General features: G+C 41.8%; 1 protein-coding gene across 4 annotated transcripts in view; it reads right to left on the reverse strand.

Annotated features, from left to right (window-relative positions):
* Nucleotides 1–12,055, reverse strand: part of NAA25 (N-alpha-acetyltransferase 25, NatB auxiliary subunit) — a 29,385-nt gene continuing 17,330 nt past the window's right edge. For 2 of the 4 annotated variants that reach the window (XM_089489815.1, XM_089489817.1), the window contains exons 11-24: nt 11,462–11,574; nt 9,950–10,157; nt 9,174–9,263; nt 8,558–8,738; nt 7,689–7,788; nt 6,796–6,947; nt 6,180–6,305; nt 4,773–5,016; nt 4,354–4,477; nt 3,178–3,243; nt 2,383–2,480; nt 2,171–2,281; nt 1,621–1,767; nt 1–278 (exon numbers count right to left, since the gene is read on the reverse strand). In XM_089489815.1, coding sequence (XP_089345941.1) covers nt 156–278; nt 1,621–1,767; nt 2,171–2,281; nt 2,383–2,480; nt 3,178–3,243; nt 4,354–4,477; nt 4,773–5,016; nt 6,180–6,305; nt 6,796–6,947; nt 7,689–7,788; nt 8,558–8,738; nt 9,174–9,263; nt 9,950–10,157; nt 11,462–11,574 — 1,883 coding nt within the window. In that variant the 3' untranslated portion in view covers nt 1–155. Of the gene's footprint in view, nt 279–1,620; nt 1,768–2,170; nt 2,282–2,382; nt 2,481–3,177; nt 3,244–4,353; nt 4,478–4,772; nt 5,017–6,179; nt 6,306–6,795; nt 6,948–7,688; nt 7,789–8,557; nt 8,739–9,173; nt 9,264–9,949; nt 10,158–11,461; nt 11,575–12,055 lie in introns of those variants that run through there. The other 2 variants (XM_089489816.1, XM_089489818.1) reach the window with 2 other exon arrangements.

The raw sequence follows: 12,055 nt of genomic DNA on the forward strand, positions 1-12,055 counted from the left end.
TTGAATATAACTTTTTAATACATAAAAAAACTATTTTATGATCAAAGTCCTTCATGCATTTGTGAGGAAGTTCCAGATTTTAAATGTCAAAGGGATGGCAGATGACGTTCCTTGTCTGTTGTTGGCTCTTCGCTCTGCGCCCAGGATGCATCTCCTCAAACCTTGAGATTTTTGATGGTGTCAAGTCTCTTTTTCAGCAGTTCTCCAATTTCCTGAACTGCATGCTGGTAACTGTTCTGGACTTTCCCTAGCGCAGTCTTTGTAAACTTCTTTTCTTCCTGGGGCGGGAAAAATGAGTGCAGAGAGATAACAACCATCACAAGAGATTATGTGAATCACACGGAAGGTTACATGCAAAGTGGACCTTTAATCACCCATATAAATGTCAGCAAATATTGAAATGCATGTGTTGTAAAGTTATTCAGACAGCTGCTGTGTTTCTAGGCAGCAATGTTGATACAATAGGGAGCCTTGCTTTGAACCAGCAAACACGGAATATCTTTGCACACTGGACTTTGCCATCTCTCTGAGCTATAAGGAACTGAAATGGTTTTCACTTAACCAGAGTAAGAAACCTCCAAGACATTTCCAGCTAAGATATATGTCTGGGCAGCAGGAAAAGTAAACGGATAAAATAGTTTCCTCCATTCTCCTCAGAGTGTCCCACCCGCAAAACAGCACAATGCTTGAAGACAGGCCTTGAAAGAAAAATGTGTGGAATGATCTTTTAAAAAAGATTCCTCTATTGAGACCTGTGTAAAGCAAAAAGGCTTTTGTACAGCTAGGTAGAAAGCAGAGACCATGGAAGCTAGGCCAAGACAGGACAGTTTCAGCTCACCACCTGCCTACTGCCAGAGGCTGGAAAGTCACAAACCACACTTTCCAGCCAGCTGCATGATTTTCCAGACACTCTTATGTGGTGCTCAAAAAAAGATGAGACTGAAAACAACGAACTTCCAGGTTGTCATAGAACAGGAACTGAAAGGGCAAGAGAAAGTCCGCAGAGCTGATCAACTATCTGCTTGGCAGCTGCCGTTTTGTCAGGATAGCAGGGTTTTGTTTTATTTAGAAATTTTGAACTATTGGGAAGACAAGCTTTCCTTACCTAACTTGTTCCAGCATGTGTCTGTTAACCCACCATCTCTCTCTTCCATCAAAACACAGCTCATATATATACATTTTCCCCCATGTTTAAAGCCTTCTCCCTTCCTTTGGTGCCCTCGTGTGGCTATATACTGGAACTGCAAGATGGCGTTCCTCCACAAGCTGGCTGCACCCACACTAGTGAAATAACCCGGTTTGGCACCACTTTAACTCTTTGTGGCTCAAGGCTATGGAATTCTGGGAGCTGGAGTTTGTTGTGGGGCCCAGAGCGGAGCTCTGCTCCGTTCTGGGCCCACAACCAACTCCAACTCCCAGAATTCCATAGGGTTGAGCCAGGGCACTTAGAGTGGTGCCAAACCAGGTTATTTCTCCAGTGTGGATGCAGCCCCTGTAACATAATACACTTTCTCTTTGCCCTTGGACCTTTGCTGGATGACATCAAAACCTTCCAGCCACCACACGCTTCATCCTCATGCTAAAAGTCCGGCATTTGAACAATTGTGCTCTGTTTCTTACCTGCAACAGTAAGTTGTCCTCTATAGACAGCTCTTCAAGTTTAAGTGCAGCGAGAGTAATTTCAAGCCCTTTGATATGATCTATCACATTGGAAGTGAGTGTCTGGAGGCCAGAAAGGTAATCTTGGAAGCTTGCAAACACTGGGGGCTACAGAGAAGAAGAGAGAGAATGGAGTAGAGGAAGGAAAAGATTACCTGCACTCCTGCCTAACTATATGAAGTGAACCTGCAGGAGCTCTGAGATTTTGGGAGGCAGCCCTGCTCTTGGGTCCACCACCTTCAGATACATGCATAGTAGGGACATGAGAGGGCCTTCTCAGTGGATGCTCCCAGGTTACAAAATTCTCTTCCAAGGAAGTCCCAATTGGCCCTTTCCCTGTTATGGAGTGGGTGCGGGCACTTCTCCATGTTTCCTTCCCCAGGCTCTTTTAGGTCCAAGGGGTGCAGTCCTTGTAGATTTTGGAAGGAGCCAATGCAAGTCTTTCCCCTTAGCATGGACACTGTTTAACACATGGCTTGCTGAAGGGGAAGATTCCCCTGTCATTGCCTACCATTGCTACAATGCTCTCTTTTTTCTTCTTTTTCTTCTTCTGCAAGCTTGATCTGCAGGGCCGGAGGATGGAGTCAGAATAGCTGCACACCCAGAGGACGATTGAAATGGTCTGGGAAGATAAGGAGGAGACACAAGTAATGTAGAATTATGTAACTGGTGTGGGAACAGCATTGGCTTTCCAAGAGCCAGCAGAAGCCCTCTCATACTCACCTCCACAAAGAAGACAAGATTTTCTAAAATATTTGGATGAGTTTTGAAGCTGCCTTCCCTCACTTCCAACAGATCACCTTTGCATTTATTGAACTGATCTTGAAAGAGAGGGAGGGAGGGAGAAAGAAGAAAAGGAAAAAAAGGTAAGGTTGGTCAAAAGCCTTATATAAGGCAACATACTGTAGAGCTTTTTTTGTAGCTGCCTGCTTGATATCTGCCTCAGCCCCAACTTTGAAAAGGTATCCATCTCTGGCATGTATTTTGAAGTGACACCGATCACTTAAAATGAATAACATATACAATTGGCAAACGTACAAACATCGATAAATCTAAACCCTTTGCTGTCCTTGGGCATATTTGAAGGAAGAAAAAGGTAATCGCATGATTCTACAATGGTCTGTGGTAAAACGCAGTGCACTCAAATAGGTTCCCTCCCACATTTCAATTTGTCTGGGAATATCCAGGAACTACAGACAAAAACAGTCACTGTTCACGATCTGCAACTGGCTTTTAGAAACTGGACATATTCACTCACTTATTATCTAAGCTTATAAATAGAGCCTGCCTTCTATGTGGTGTGAGATGACCCTGCCTGCTCTGCCTATAAGGGAGAAACTCATTCACTCAGTCGAAAGAGTCCCTCCAGGCTGGTATGCCGAGATGCTAGATAAAAACTATGTCTATAAACTCAGCACATGGCTAACACACGCAGCCAGGCAGGCAGCCAATTTTGGGGGGAAAGAGGCTGCAGACTTTGTGAAGATTTTTTTGGTTGTTCTTGCAAAGCTGATTTACCTGTTAGTTGTTCTAATAGCGATTTCAAGCTATTCCCTATTCGCTCTTGAATTGCTGTTGAATCTTCTGAAAAGAAAAAGAAAAAAGTTAAATTGTTTAATAATGGTAATTACTAAAATAGTAAAAACATAAAGAACAAGTAAGAACAAGTAAGGACTGGGAACAACATCCTATAGAAATCCAGTTTCTTTGTTTAAATTATAGCCTGCCTTTCTTCTAACATGGGATCTAAGGTGGCTTACAACATGCATTGAAACAAAGCACAGCTAAGCCACAATGGGTATAAACCAGAAAGTTGAAAAACAATTTTAAAATGTCCTATTAAAACAGCACTAAGATTGGTGACTCATGTGACATGTGGAAGGATATTTCTGCCATGATTTAGCAAAGAGCATCCAATACAGTGAAGCAAATGCCAGGGCCCACATGTTTTGGAGGGCCTTATGCCAAGATTTTAAAAATTAAAAATAAAATTCACATTGCTTCAGAATCCAGAGAAATTTTGGGGGAAAGGAAATGGCGGATGCTACAAACCATCATTTCAGCATGTGTCTTTCAAAGGAAAAAAAAGTTATGCTTGCCTAGGCAGAATCCTCTCTTAGCTGGCACATTTTTCTTTTTCTGAAGAACTGACGGGTGAAAGGAGCTGCACTGGGTAGCTCTGCAGTGTCCTCTTTAGAAGACACAGCTGGTGCTTTCCTCCTGCCGCATGTCCTGATATGTAATAAACTTTCAGGAAGGAGGCTATATTGCCTAGAAGTCAGAGGTGGCAAGGTGGCTCCCCGATGCTGGAGGGGGATGGATCACCCAAGAGGAGTTCCACTCTCCTCCCTGGCATAGGCCAGCAACATGTTAAGGTGTGGACAGATCCAGAACAGGCACATCTTTCAAACTACAAGACTTCGTAGACTGCAGTGGTCCTTTTTCAAGGGTCTAGATATTGGTTATAATGGTAAGTTAGACAATAGCAAAGAAAATAGTCAAAGGGCTCATGAACCTACAACAAGTTCATGTTAGGGTTTTCAATTCTTGCTCCTTTCCATGTGAACTTTTTGTGGCATCACTGCAGAGTCTTCCAAGTGTTATGAAAGCCTAACTCTACCTCCTGCTCACCCACCCGAGTGCCTCTTCCCCATCCCAAATCACCCTTTAGCTCTAGGCACGTGAAAGACTCACCTAAACCGTTGGTATCCAGTTCATAAATTTCACTAACAAGATAAAATAAGCTGGTCTGGCACTGGCAGCTCCCACTGTTGAAGTAGCCAGCCATTCGGGAAGGAGGAGGACCAAGGACAGGATACTATACAAAAATCAAAACAAGGGGGAGAATTAAATCTCTCTCCAAGAAAGCAAAGTAGTGTCACTTCTGGTTTAATCTATTTATTTCTAATTTTATTATTTGCCCTATGGGTAAAAGCTCAGATGCTGACATACAATTAGGACACAAAGAAAACTCAAAATCTCTATCAATCAAAAGCAGAGTTAACTCTCCAATTAGAGCACAAGGGTGATCCTTAGAAAAACCTCAACTCTTTGCTTACTACTGCTGCAAAAAGCTATTGTTATAAGCTGTGAACGCTTTTCTTTAATTGTACCTGAATCTTCTGCTCAAGAAACCGCTTCCCCGAATTCACTGCAGTGTCCAGTTGCCGCAGCAAAGCCCGTATGGTGTCAATCTTGGAGCAAACACCATTCTCAGTGTTCTTCTCAGAGTTCTTTGGCTGAGCTGTGTGGCCGAGAGCTGGCAGTCCACTGATCAATCGTAATGTCAAAGACCGAATCCGCAACCAGATCGTCTCTTCCTCTAAGGAAAGTCTTTTGTCCTCTTCAGAAATGCACCTGGGAAAGAATTCAGATTTGGACGCACAAACCCAAGCAGCCTGCCTGCTCATGTGCCCCCAAAGCCCCAGGATGGGCAATGCCAAGTTCAAGAGGATAGCAACTGCTGTGGTGTGCCCTCTCTTCCACAAGGGATAGCAGCTTATCAAATCTTCTTTCTCCTGAACCACAATGGCAAAGCACATCTTGCAAGTGAAAAGGTGCCTCTAAGTTTTTCTTCTCACTGCATGTGTATGCTGGTATCTTCAAGACATCATTATACATGGAAGTTTCAGGACACTCTCTCTTTAAAACTCATAAGTTTTGTTAACCCATTTTAATGAGACTGTCACAATCAGATGGAACTTAATATTAAACAGTCCTGCACTGGAAAACCAAACGCCACCCTTCAGTCAGCATCCCAAACAACAAATAAGAGTCCACCCTAACAAAAAGAAAATAGATGTCAAATTCCAGCTACCCTGACAACGTTATAGAGAAATTGTATTTATTTTTGTCTCAGAGAGTTAGTAAGGATTTTCACAAGGACCATCAACCAACAGAAGACACCATTAATTATACATTTCAGTATTAGGTTCCTCACCCCACCCACTGACTGATGAAGGGATATCCAATTACTGAACACCCATAATGTTCAGAATGTTGCCTATGTACAAGAGTCTGGCAGAATTATAACAATTTAGACTTAATTTATTTATCACTTTGTTTAACACCAGTATGGAACCCCAAACAAATAGCATCCCAAAGCAAAGACAAAAAAACCCCATAAAACTAAGACAAACAGCACTGGTTATTGACCTCACACTAATATTATGCATAGCAATTTCATTTCTTGTAAGCAGGAAATAAATCAATAGGAACATGTGCCAGAAATCTTGCCCTAGGAGAGCAGTACAGAATCAGCAGAACAAGTCCAGCAGTAACTGTGCACACCCTTTGAAGCCCATATTCTTTATTCACATCATTTCTGAGTCGCCTCCTGGCACAGTATGAGAGAGTTAAAATGGGTCCACTCTTTTTTATACCTAAGTAACTGCTGGCATAAAGGTGGCTTCTGATACAGAAGAGAAAAGGAGCTGCTTGCCCTTTACTGAGTCACCTAGCAGATGAAGCCTTTGAAAAATGGCTACACAAGCGGTGGCCTTTTGCAGTTGCACACTTACCTGTCTTTTGGATCCCAATTAAATAGGACAGTGAGGTCTCGGTTATCTTGCAGATCATTCCAGGGAATGTCATCTTCTTCTGGACTGAGGCTCATGGACTTTATACTTTCTTCTAAACTCGTTGATCTAGCCCAGGGGAGCAAGACAGAAGTACAGAGTCATGTGCTTAAAAGATTTCTGGCCAGGCCGAGTTAGAACCCAGACAATGCAAAGAAAACTCTTGAGTCAACTGTTCACTATTAGAAAAGTGCACTATGCTCTCTGCCAGCTTTTCCAGCCCATCTGGAGATGATGGGCTTGTAAGTCAAATACATCCAGCAGAGAAAAGGCTGATCCTATGTGAAAACTATCCAAATTGTTTTTGCATTCTGCAACCCGAGTCAGTTATATTACCAAGAGGATGTTGGAGTACTATGATGTACACCATGTAGTACACCTGAAAGAGGACAGCAAACTGCATGCTTTGCCCAGAAACATTTATGGTCCTACTGGGTAACATCCCTCAATACTCAAGCAGTAGTGCCACCATCTCACATCCCTCTCGGTTTCATCACATTTGAAGCTGCCTTGGCCTCTAGGGGCATTCATAACATTGAATGGATCCTTTCAGACTTACATATTTGCTTCAAGTAACAGGTCCAACAGCATTCGTTCTGTGCGGACTTGTGCAAAATGAAGTGAGGAGTTCAGTCTGTTCCTGAAAGCAATGAATTCTGGGATCTTCTCAAATGCACCATATTTATAGGCTTGAATAATGTATTCTGAGGTCTAGGAAAGAAACACACAACAGCCTCAGCATAAATTAAAGCACAAACACAGAGGTTTTTGTACACCATCATGAATGATGCCCAGTACATGTACCCAATGCTCATGGATATCTGAGCTTATGTTGTACAGATTCTGTGCTGGAGAAAGCCTCATTTCACACCAATGCTCAAGCGCTTGTTTTGTCAACCAACTCTGGGGAGGCATAGTTGCTATCTCTAAGCCTAAGCAAACTGCCAGGTCTGTTGAGAGTTTAAAAAGAAAGAATATAGCTCATTTAACTCCTAGACATGAGGAAATAATTGCCAATGTATAAGAGGAAGAACTATGTGCTCAGGAATGCTCCCCTCCATGTTTCTGTGCAAGTTATTCATGTGGACATGCAACCTCTGGTCATGTAGGAATAAAACAAACACTTCTTAGAGCCCAGATAACTACAAGGCAGAGAGGTATCTGCATTACTGCCTGCAAGAGGCAGTCAAAAAGGAGGAGGCAAAGGACCACATTCTGTGCGAGTGACTAGCATACAATGTAGGAATTGCTCATAAATACAAGACAGCATGGGCCACATCACGAGACTTACAGTCTAAGACAGGTAAGACTTACATGGAAAAGGGGAATGGTAGAAAGGGAATTGTTTTATGCTGTTGACAGTTAAGCTGAAAAATAGAAACTCAACAAGGGACTATGCATTCTTTCTAAGGAGAAATTAGGAAGGAGACACGGGGTCCTTTCATCACTTACATCTTTCTGGTTGGAGTGGAAAAACCTGAGTGCAAAGTTGCAGGACTGTGATGCAGCAGCATAGTGACCAAAGGCTGCAGCATAGCGTGTCAGCAAGTAACTGTAATGGAAACAAGAAAGATTTACCACAATGAAAAATCCGCTGCCCAGGTTACTACCAGATGTATGAAAGTGCTATAAGCTGTAGGTTTTTTTTACTGTTTTCCCAATGTAGAAAGTATAAAAACACATATACTGTGATCTGAATTAGATATTGCTGAGCATGTTTTCCAAGTCTTCAGTGCAGCATTCCTGCAAAATCAGTTGTTTATAAGGGGCATAAAGGGGCATCCAAAAATGCTCCGGTTCAGAATTCCACATGGAAAAGTGGGGCCAAACTGAAAACTATCTTTTGTTCTAATGACTGCACTTCTTTCTGTCTTGACTCTACTTTCTCACAGAATAACTCCCAGGATCGCTGAGAAGGTTGTATGGTCTTCAAACAGATACAACCACATAGCAAGGTGAAGGAACAGTAACCAAAAATGCCACACTCTAAAGAAGGTTGAGAGATCTGTTACTTGTCTAATCCACCTTGGAAAAGTTAACATATGCTTTAACTCAGTGGTCCTAACTCTTTGGCCCTCTTGGTGTCTTGGGACTTTAACTCCCAGAAACATTTACTACTGGCCAACCTGGCTGGAGCTTCTGGGAGTTGAACCCTGAAACACCTGGAGAACCAAAGGACAAAAAAGAGTTTAACATTATGAGCCTGTAGTGAAAAAGACAAAAATGTACGATAGTAGATTCAAGAGTATTCTCTCTCAGGAAGGAGAAGCTCTGGGACTATAAACTGAGCCAATGGATTGCTCCAAGGACATGCTACCCACCCAATAGTGTCATGTTGTATGTGTTTTGCATCAAGGCTGGAGTAGAGCTCCACAACTGGCTCAAACGCCCCAAGAATGCAGTAGATTCGGATGAGCAGCAGCTTGAACTGAGCATTGGAGGGACTGTGGGTCAGGCCTTCCTCTAGCAACATCAAGCACTGCCAAGCAGCTGCCTCTTCACCTGCAGAAAGAACACCACACTGAAGCCTTGGGCTAGATCAAGTCCAACACAAGGGTAAGAATTCAAAGATATAGCCGTTAGTCTGTAGAATAAGTAAGCAAGCCCCTCTTTCCTAGTAATGAAATATCATGGATGTCTCCCACAGTGAATTATTCTGGGAGAATAGGCTAGATATAAATAAAATAAAAAACGAACAAGCAATGGTGGAGATTCTAGCCTTACCAGAGAGAGAAAAACATCTGATCCATTTTCTCTACACTATGCATAATGCATAATTTTATACACCTATGAAACACATCAGCCTTTTTTCCTAAACTAAATGGCCCCAAACACTAACTTTTCATCATCAGGCAGTGGCTCCAAACCCTTAATCATTTTGGCTGCCCCTTTCTGGCCTTTATTCCCATCCAAGCAGTGGGGCTTCTAAGGACATACCTGCCTCTAGCCAGATGTCAAGCAGTAAGTGAACAGCAAGTAGACAATAGTAGTCTGAAAACTGCAACTCTGTTTTCAAGCAGGATTTTCCTGTAGAAAAACAAAGCCAAGCAAAGTTACTTGAGAACTTGCAATTCCACCTCTTAAACATGAGCTAGTTTGGTAAAACTATGGTCTCACATATAGCAGATTGTCCGCATATTTACTCAGTACACTTCATTCAATAAATCTTACCCTACTGTTTTTGAGTAATGCCATTACTGAACACAGATCTGTGTCCACTTATTATTTTAAGTAGAAACTGGCCTGTTTGGCCAATGTAGAAGACCATTCCTGGCAGATGACTACAGTCCATGAAATCTTATGTGGTAATAAATGCATGAGCCCTTGAAGTGCCCCCAATACTCTCTGCTTTTTTTTGCTGCAACAGACTAACATGGGTATAGATAACAGACTGACATGGCTATTTTACTTGTTCCAAGTAAACAGAATCCATTGAATGTGTCTGATGATATACATCAGATCAAAGGTTTCTAGCATCTTGTTTCTAAGAGTGGCCAACCACATATTCTAATAGGAAGTCCATAAACAAGACAAGAGTCCAAGATTGCACTCCCTATGGACACTGGTCTGAGCTCTTCAGACAAAGAACAAAACAGAGGACTGAAGTAAAGCACTAGCACTAGAAGGTGTATGGGCAGAAAATGCAGAACAAGTACGATTTTCTAAGTGGACAGAATGGTCTGACATTCAGGCAATATTCACGTTTCCCTTACCGAAATCTAGTCCATGTCGATACCGCAGCATCAAGTCACGGACTGCAGCCAGCTTTTGGGATTTGTCCATTGTGTGATAAAGGCCAAGCAATCTTGTCAACTGCACAACACATAAGTGTTGCTGCAGTGCTTTAATGTTAGCTGGTAGTGCGATCTTGCTTTCTGTTGGTGCAGAGAGGGGGATGACCCCCAACAACTGGTTGATGAACTGCAGGAGAAAGAATAGAAATGTGCATTCTTTAATAGCTTCCTGGTGCCAGTGGCAGATATTATGAAGAGGGGTTGGAGGAAAGAGAAAAAATGCAAAATGGTGCACTGGGCACATACTATGAAGGTCGTGCTGGTTTGTGGGGTAGAAAATAGTTCATATGGACCACAAAGTGTACAGAGTCTCTCTCTCTCACCTGGCTGCTAGAAATTCTGCACAGTAACTGTTAATACTACATCCTAGAAAGGTTATTTCTGGACTACAATACCAGCAATATCCCAACCAGCAGAGCTAATAGGATGTCATGCTGACAGGGGATTCTGGAAATTGTAGTAGAACATTAATTTCCCCAAGTGTTGTTTAACAACATTTTCAAAATTCACCTAACCGTCATAAGCAATGGAAACATAGCTTTTAAACATCTTATAGGCATTTGACACTAGATATCCAGTATCACTCTTACATGGCCTACTCCGGAGTCAATCTTACAATTACTTCCAAAATTCCTGTCCTGAATAGCCAGCATTATACTTCTATGACTGCATTTATATATGCAGGGGGTCACAAATACACTGTTTCTTACATTTAGGCCTACAACTGAAGGATCACAAATAGGTATGAGACTCCAGGTTAGGGATTTCAGAAGGGAGAAATGAAGGGAAAATACCACACCTTTCACCTATGACCCTGGAATCACTGTCAACAATGTTAATGGCTTGACTTTATGTGAAGCAGCTACATCTATCCTAATATTTATTGAGGGAGCAACATGAAAGTAACAATTGCTTAATGCAATGATGTTTCCAAGCTGCTTAAAAATAGCATCTGCTGGATTACACTCAATTGTTCAGTGACCTTTGGCAAGAGCCAGCAAAGGAGGAAAATAGCCAAACCAAAAAAAAACAAAAACAAAAACAAAAAAAACCCTCATGTCAACAGTAACAATACTATAGTTCTCAGCAATTTGGATTTTTGTTTGTTTGTTTGTTTTGCATTTAACCATCTAATTACAGGGGCTAAGAAGAACAATGGGCTGAGCACTGGGATTCTCAACCGCTGAAATCATCCCCTAAAACTACTCCTGACAATGTAGGAACTCTCTTGCAATTGAGGGAAAGGACTACAGAACACATTCGCAGATAGAAGAGACCTGTGGTGTCCATAAGTATCTGTTCTTGAAAGTTATTCCAAAAGAGAGTTTAGTAGTCTTTGAATCTTCCCATTGTAGGAACAAACTGAGCAATCACGCTTGAAAGAAAGAAGCAAACAATCATTTGAAGGCATCAAATTATGATGGAGCTTACCTTTGTATACTGGGTTGAAGGGAGGAGGTCTGCAAACACCTTGATATCAGTAAAGCAGCAGGGTTTATCACCAAATCGTTTGAAATATTGGAACATTAGTTCTCCTGGATCACCTAAACAAGTCAAAGCCAAACAAGTGAAAATGCAATTTGTTCTGCAGTAACGTGGAAGGGAAGCAAAACAACATTCACATTTCAGCTTGTATGACTGAACTATAATGATAAATTAGAAAACTGAGCGTTAGACAAAAGTAGATTCACTGGGATCCAGGATAAAAACAAACAGCAAGCAGAGAATATGATGCACAGGAGTGATTTCTTTTTCATCATCTACAGTAGCTACACTTCAAGTAACTTCTAAAGGGAGACACAGAAAAAGCACCCTGGCAATAATGTTGATTATAATCACTGTGTCAGATGATAAAGAATGGTCATTTCTCATTTATGTTGAGTTTCATTCCTGTGCTTAGCCTTGTTTTATTCCACATTATTCACTGCCACTTCAACACTGAACTATTCAGGAAGACTGAGAGATACCATCAGGGCAAGGGAGGAAGCGTAGCCCTCAATAACGCTTTTGGACATGATCATGCTA

The sequence above is a fragment of the Sceloporus occidentalis genome, unplaced genomic scaffold (assembly GCF_023333645.1).
Source record: "Sceloporus occidentalis isolate IW3139 unplaced genomic scaffold, rSceOcc1.0.p SCAF_41, whole genome shotgun sequence".
Classification (NCBI taxonomy): domain Eukaryota; kingdom Metazoa; phylum Chordata; class Lepidosauria; order Squamata; family Phrynosomatidae; genus Sceloporus; species Sceloporus occidentalis.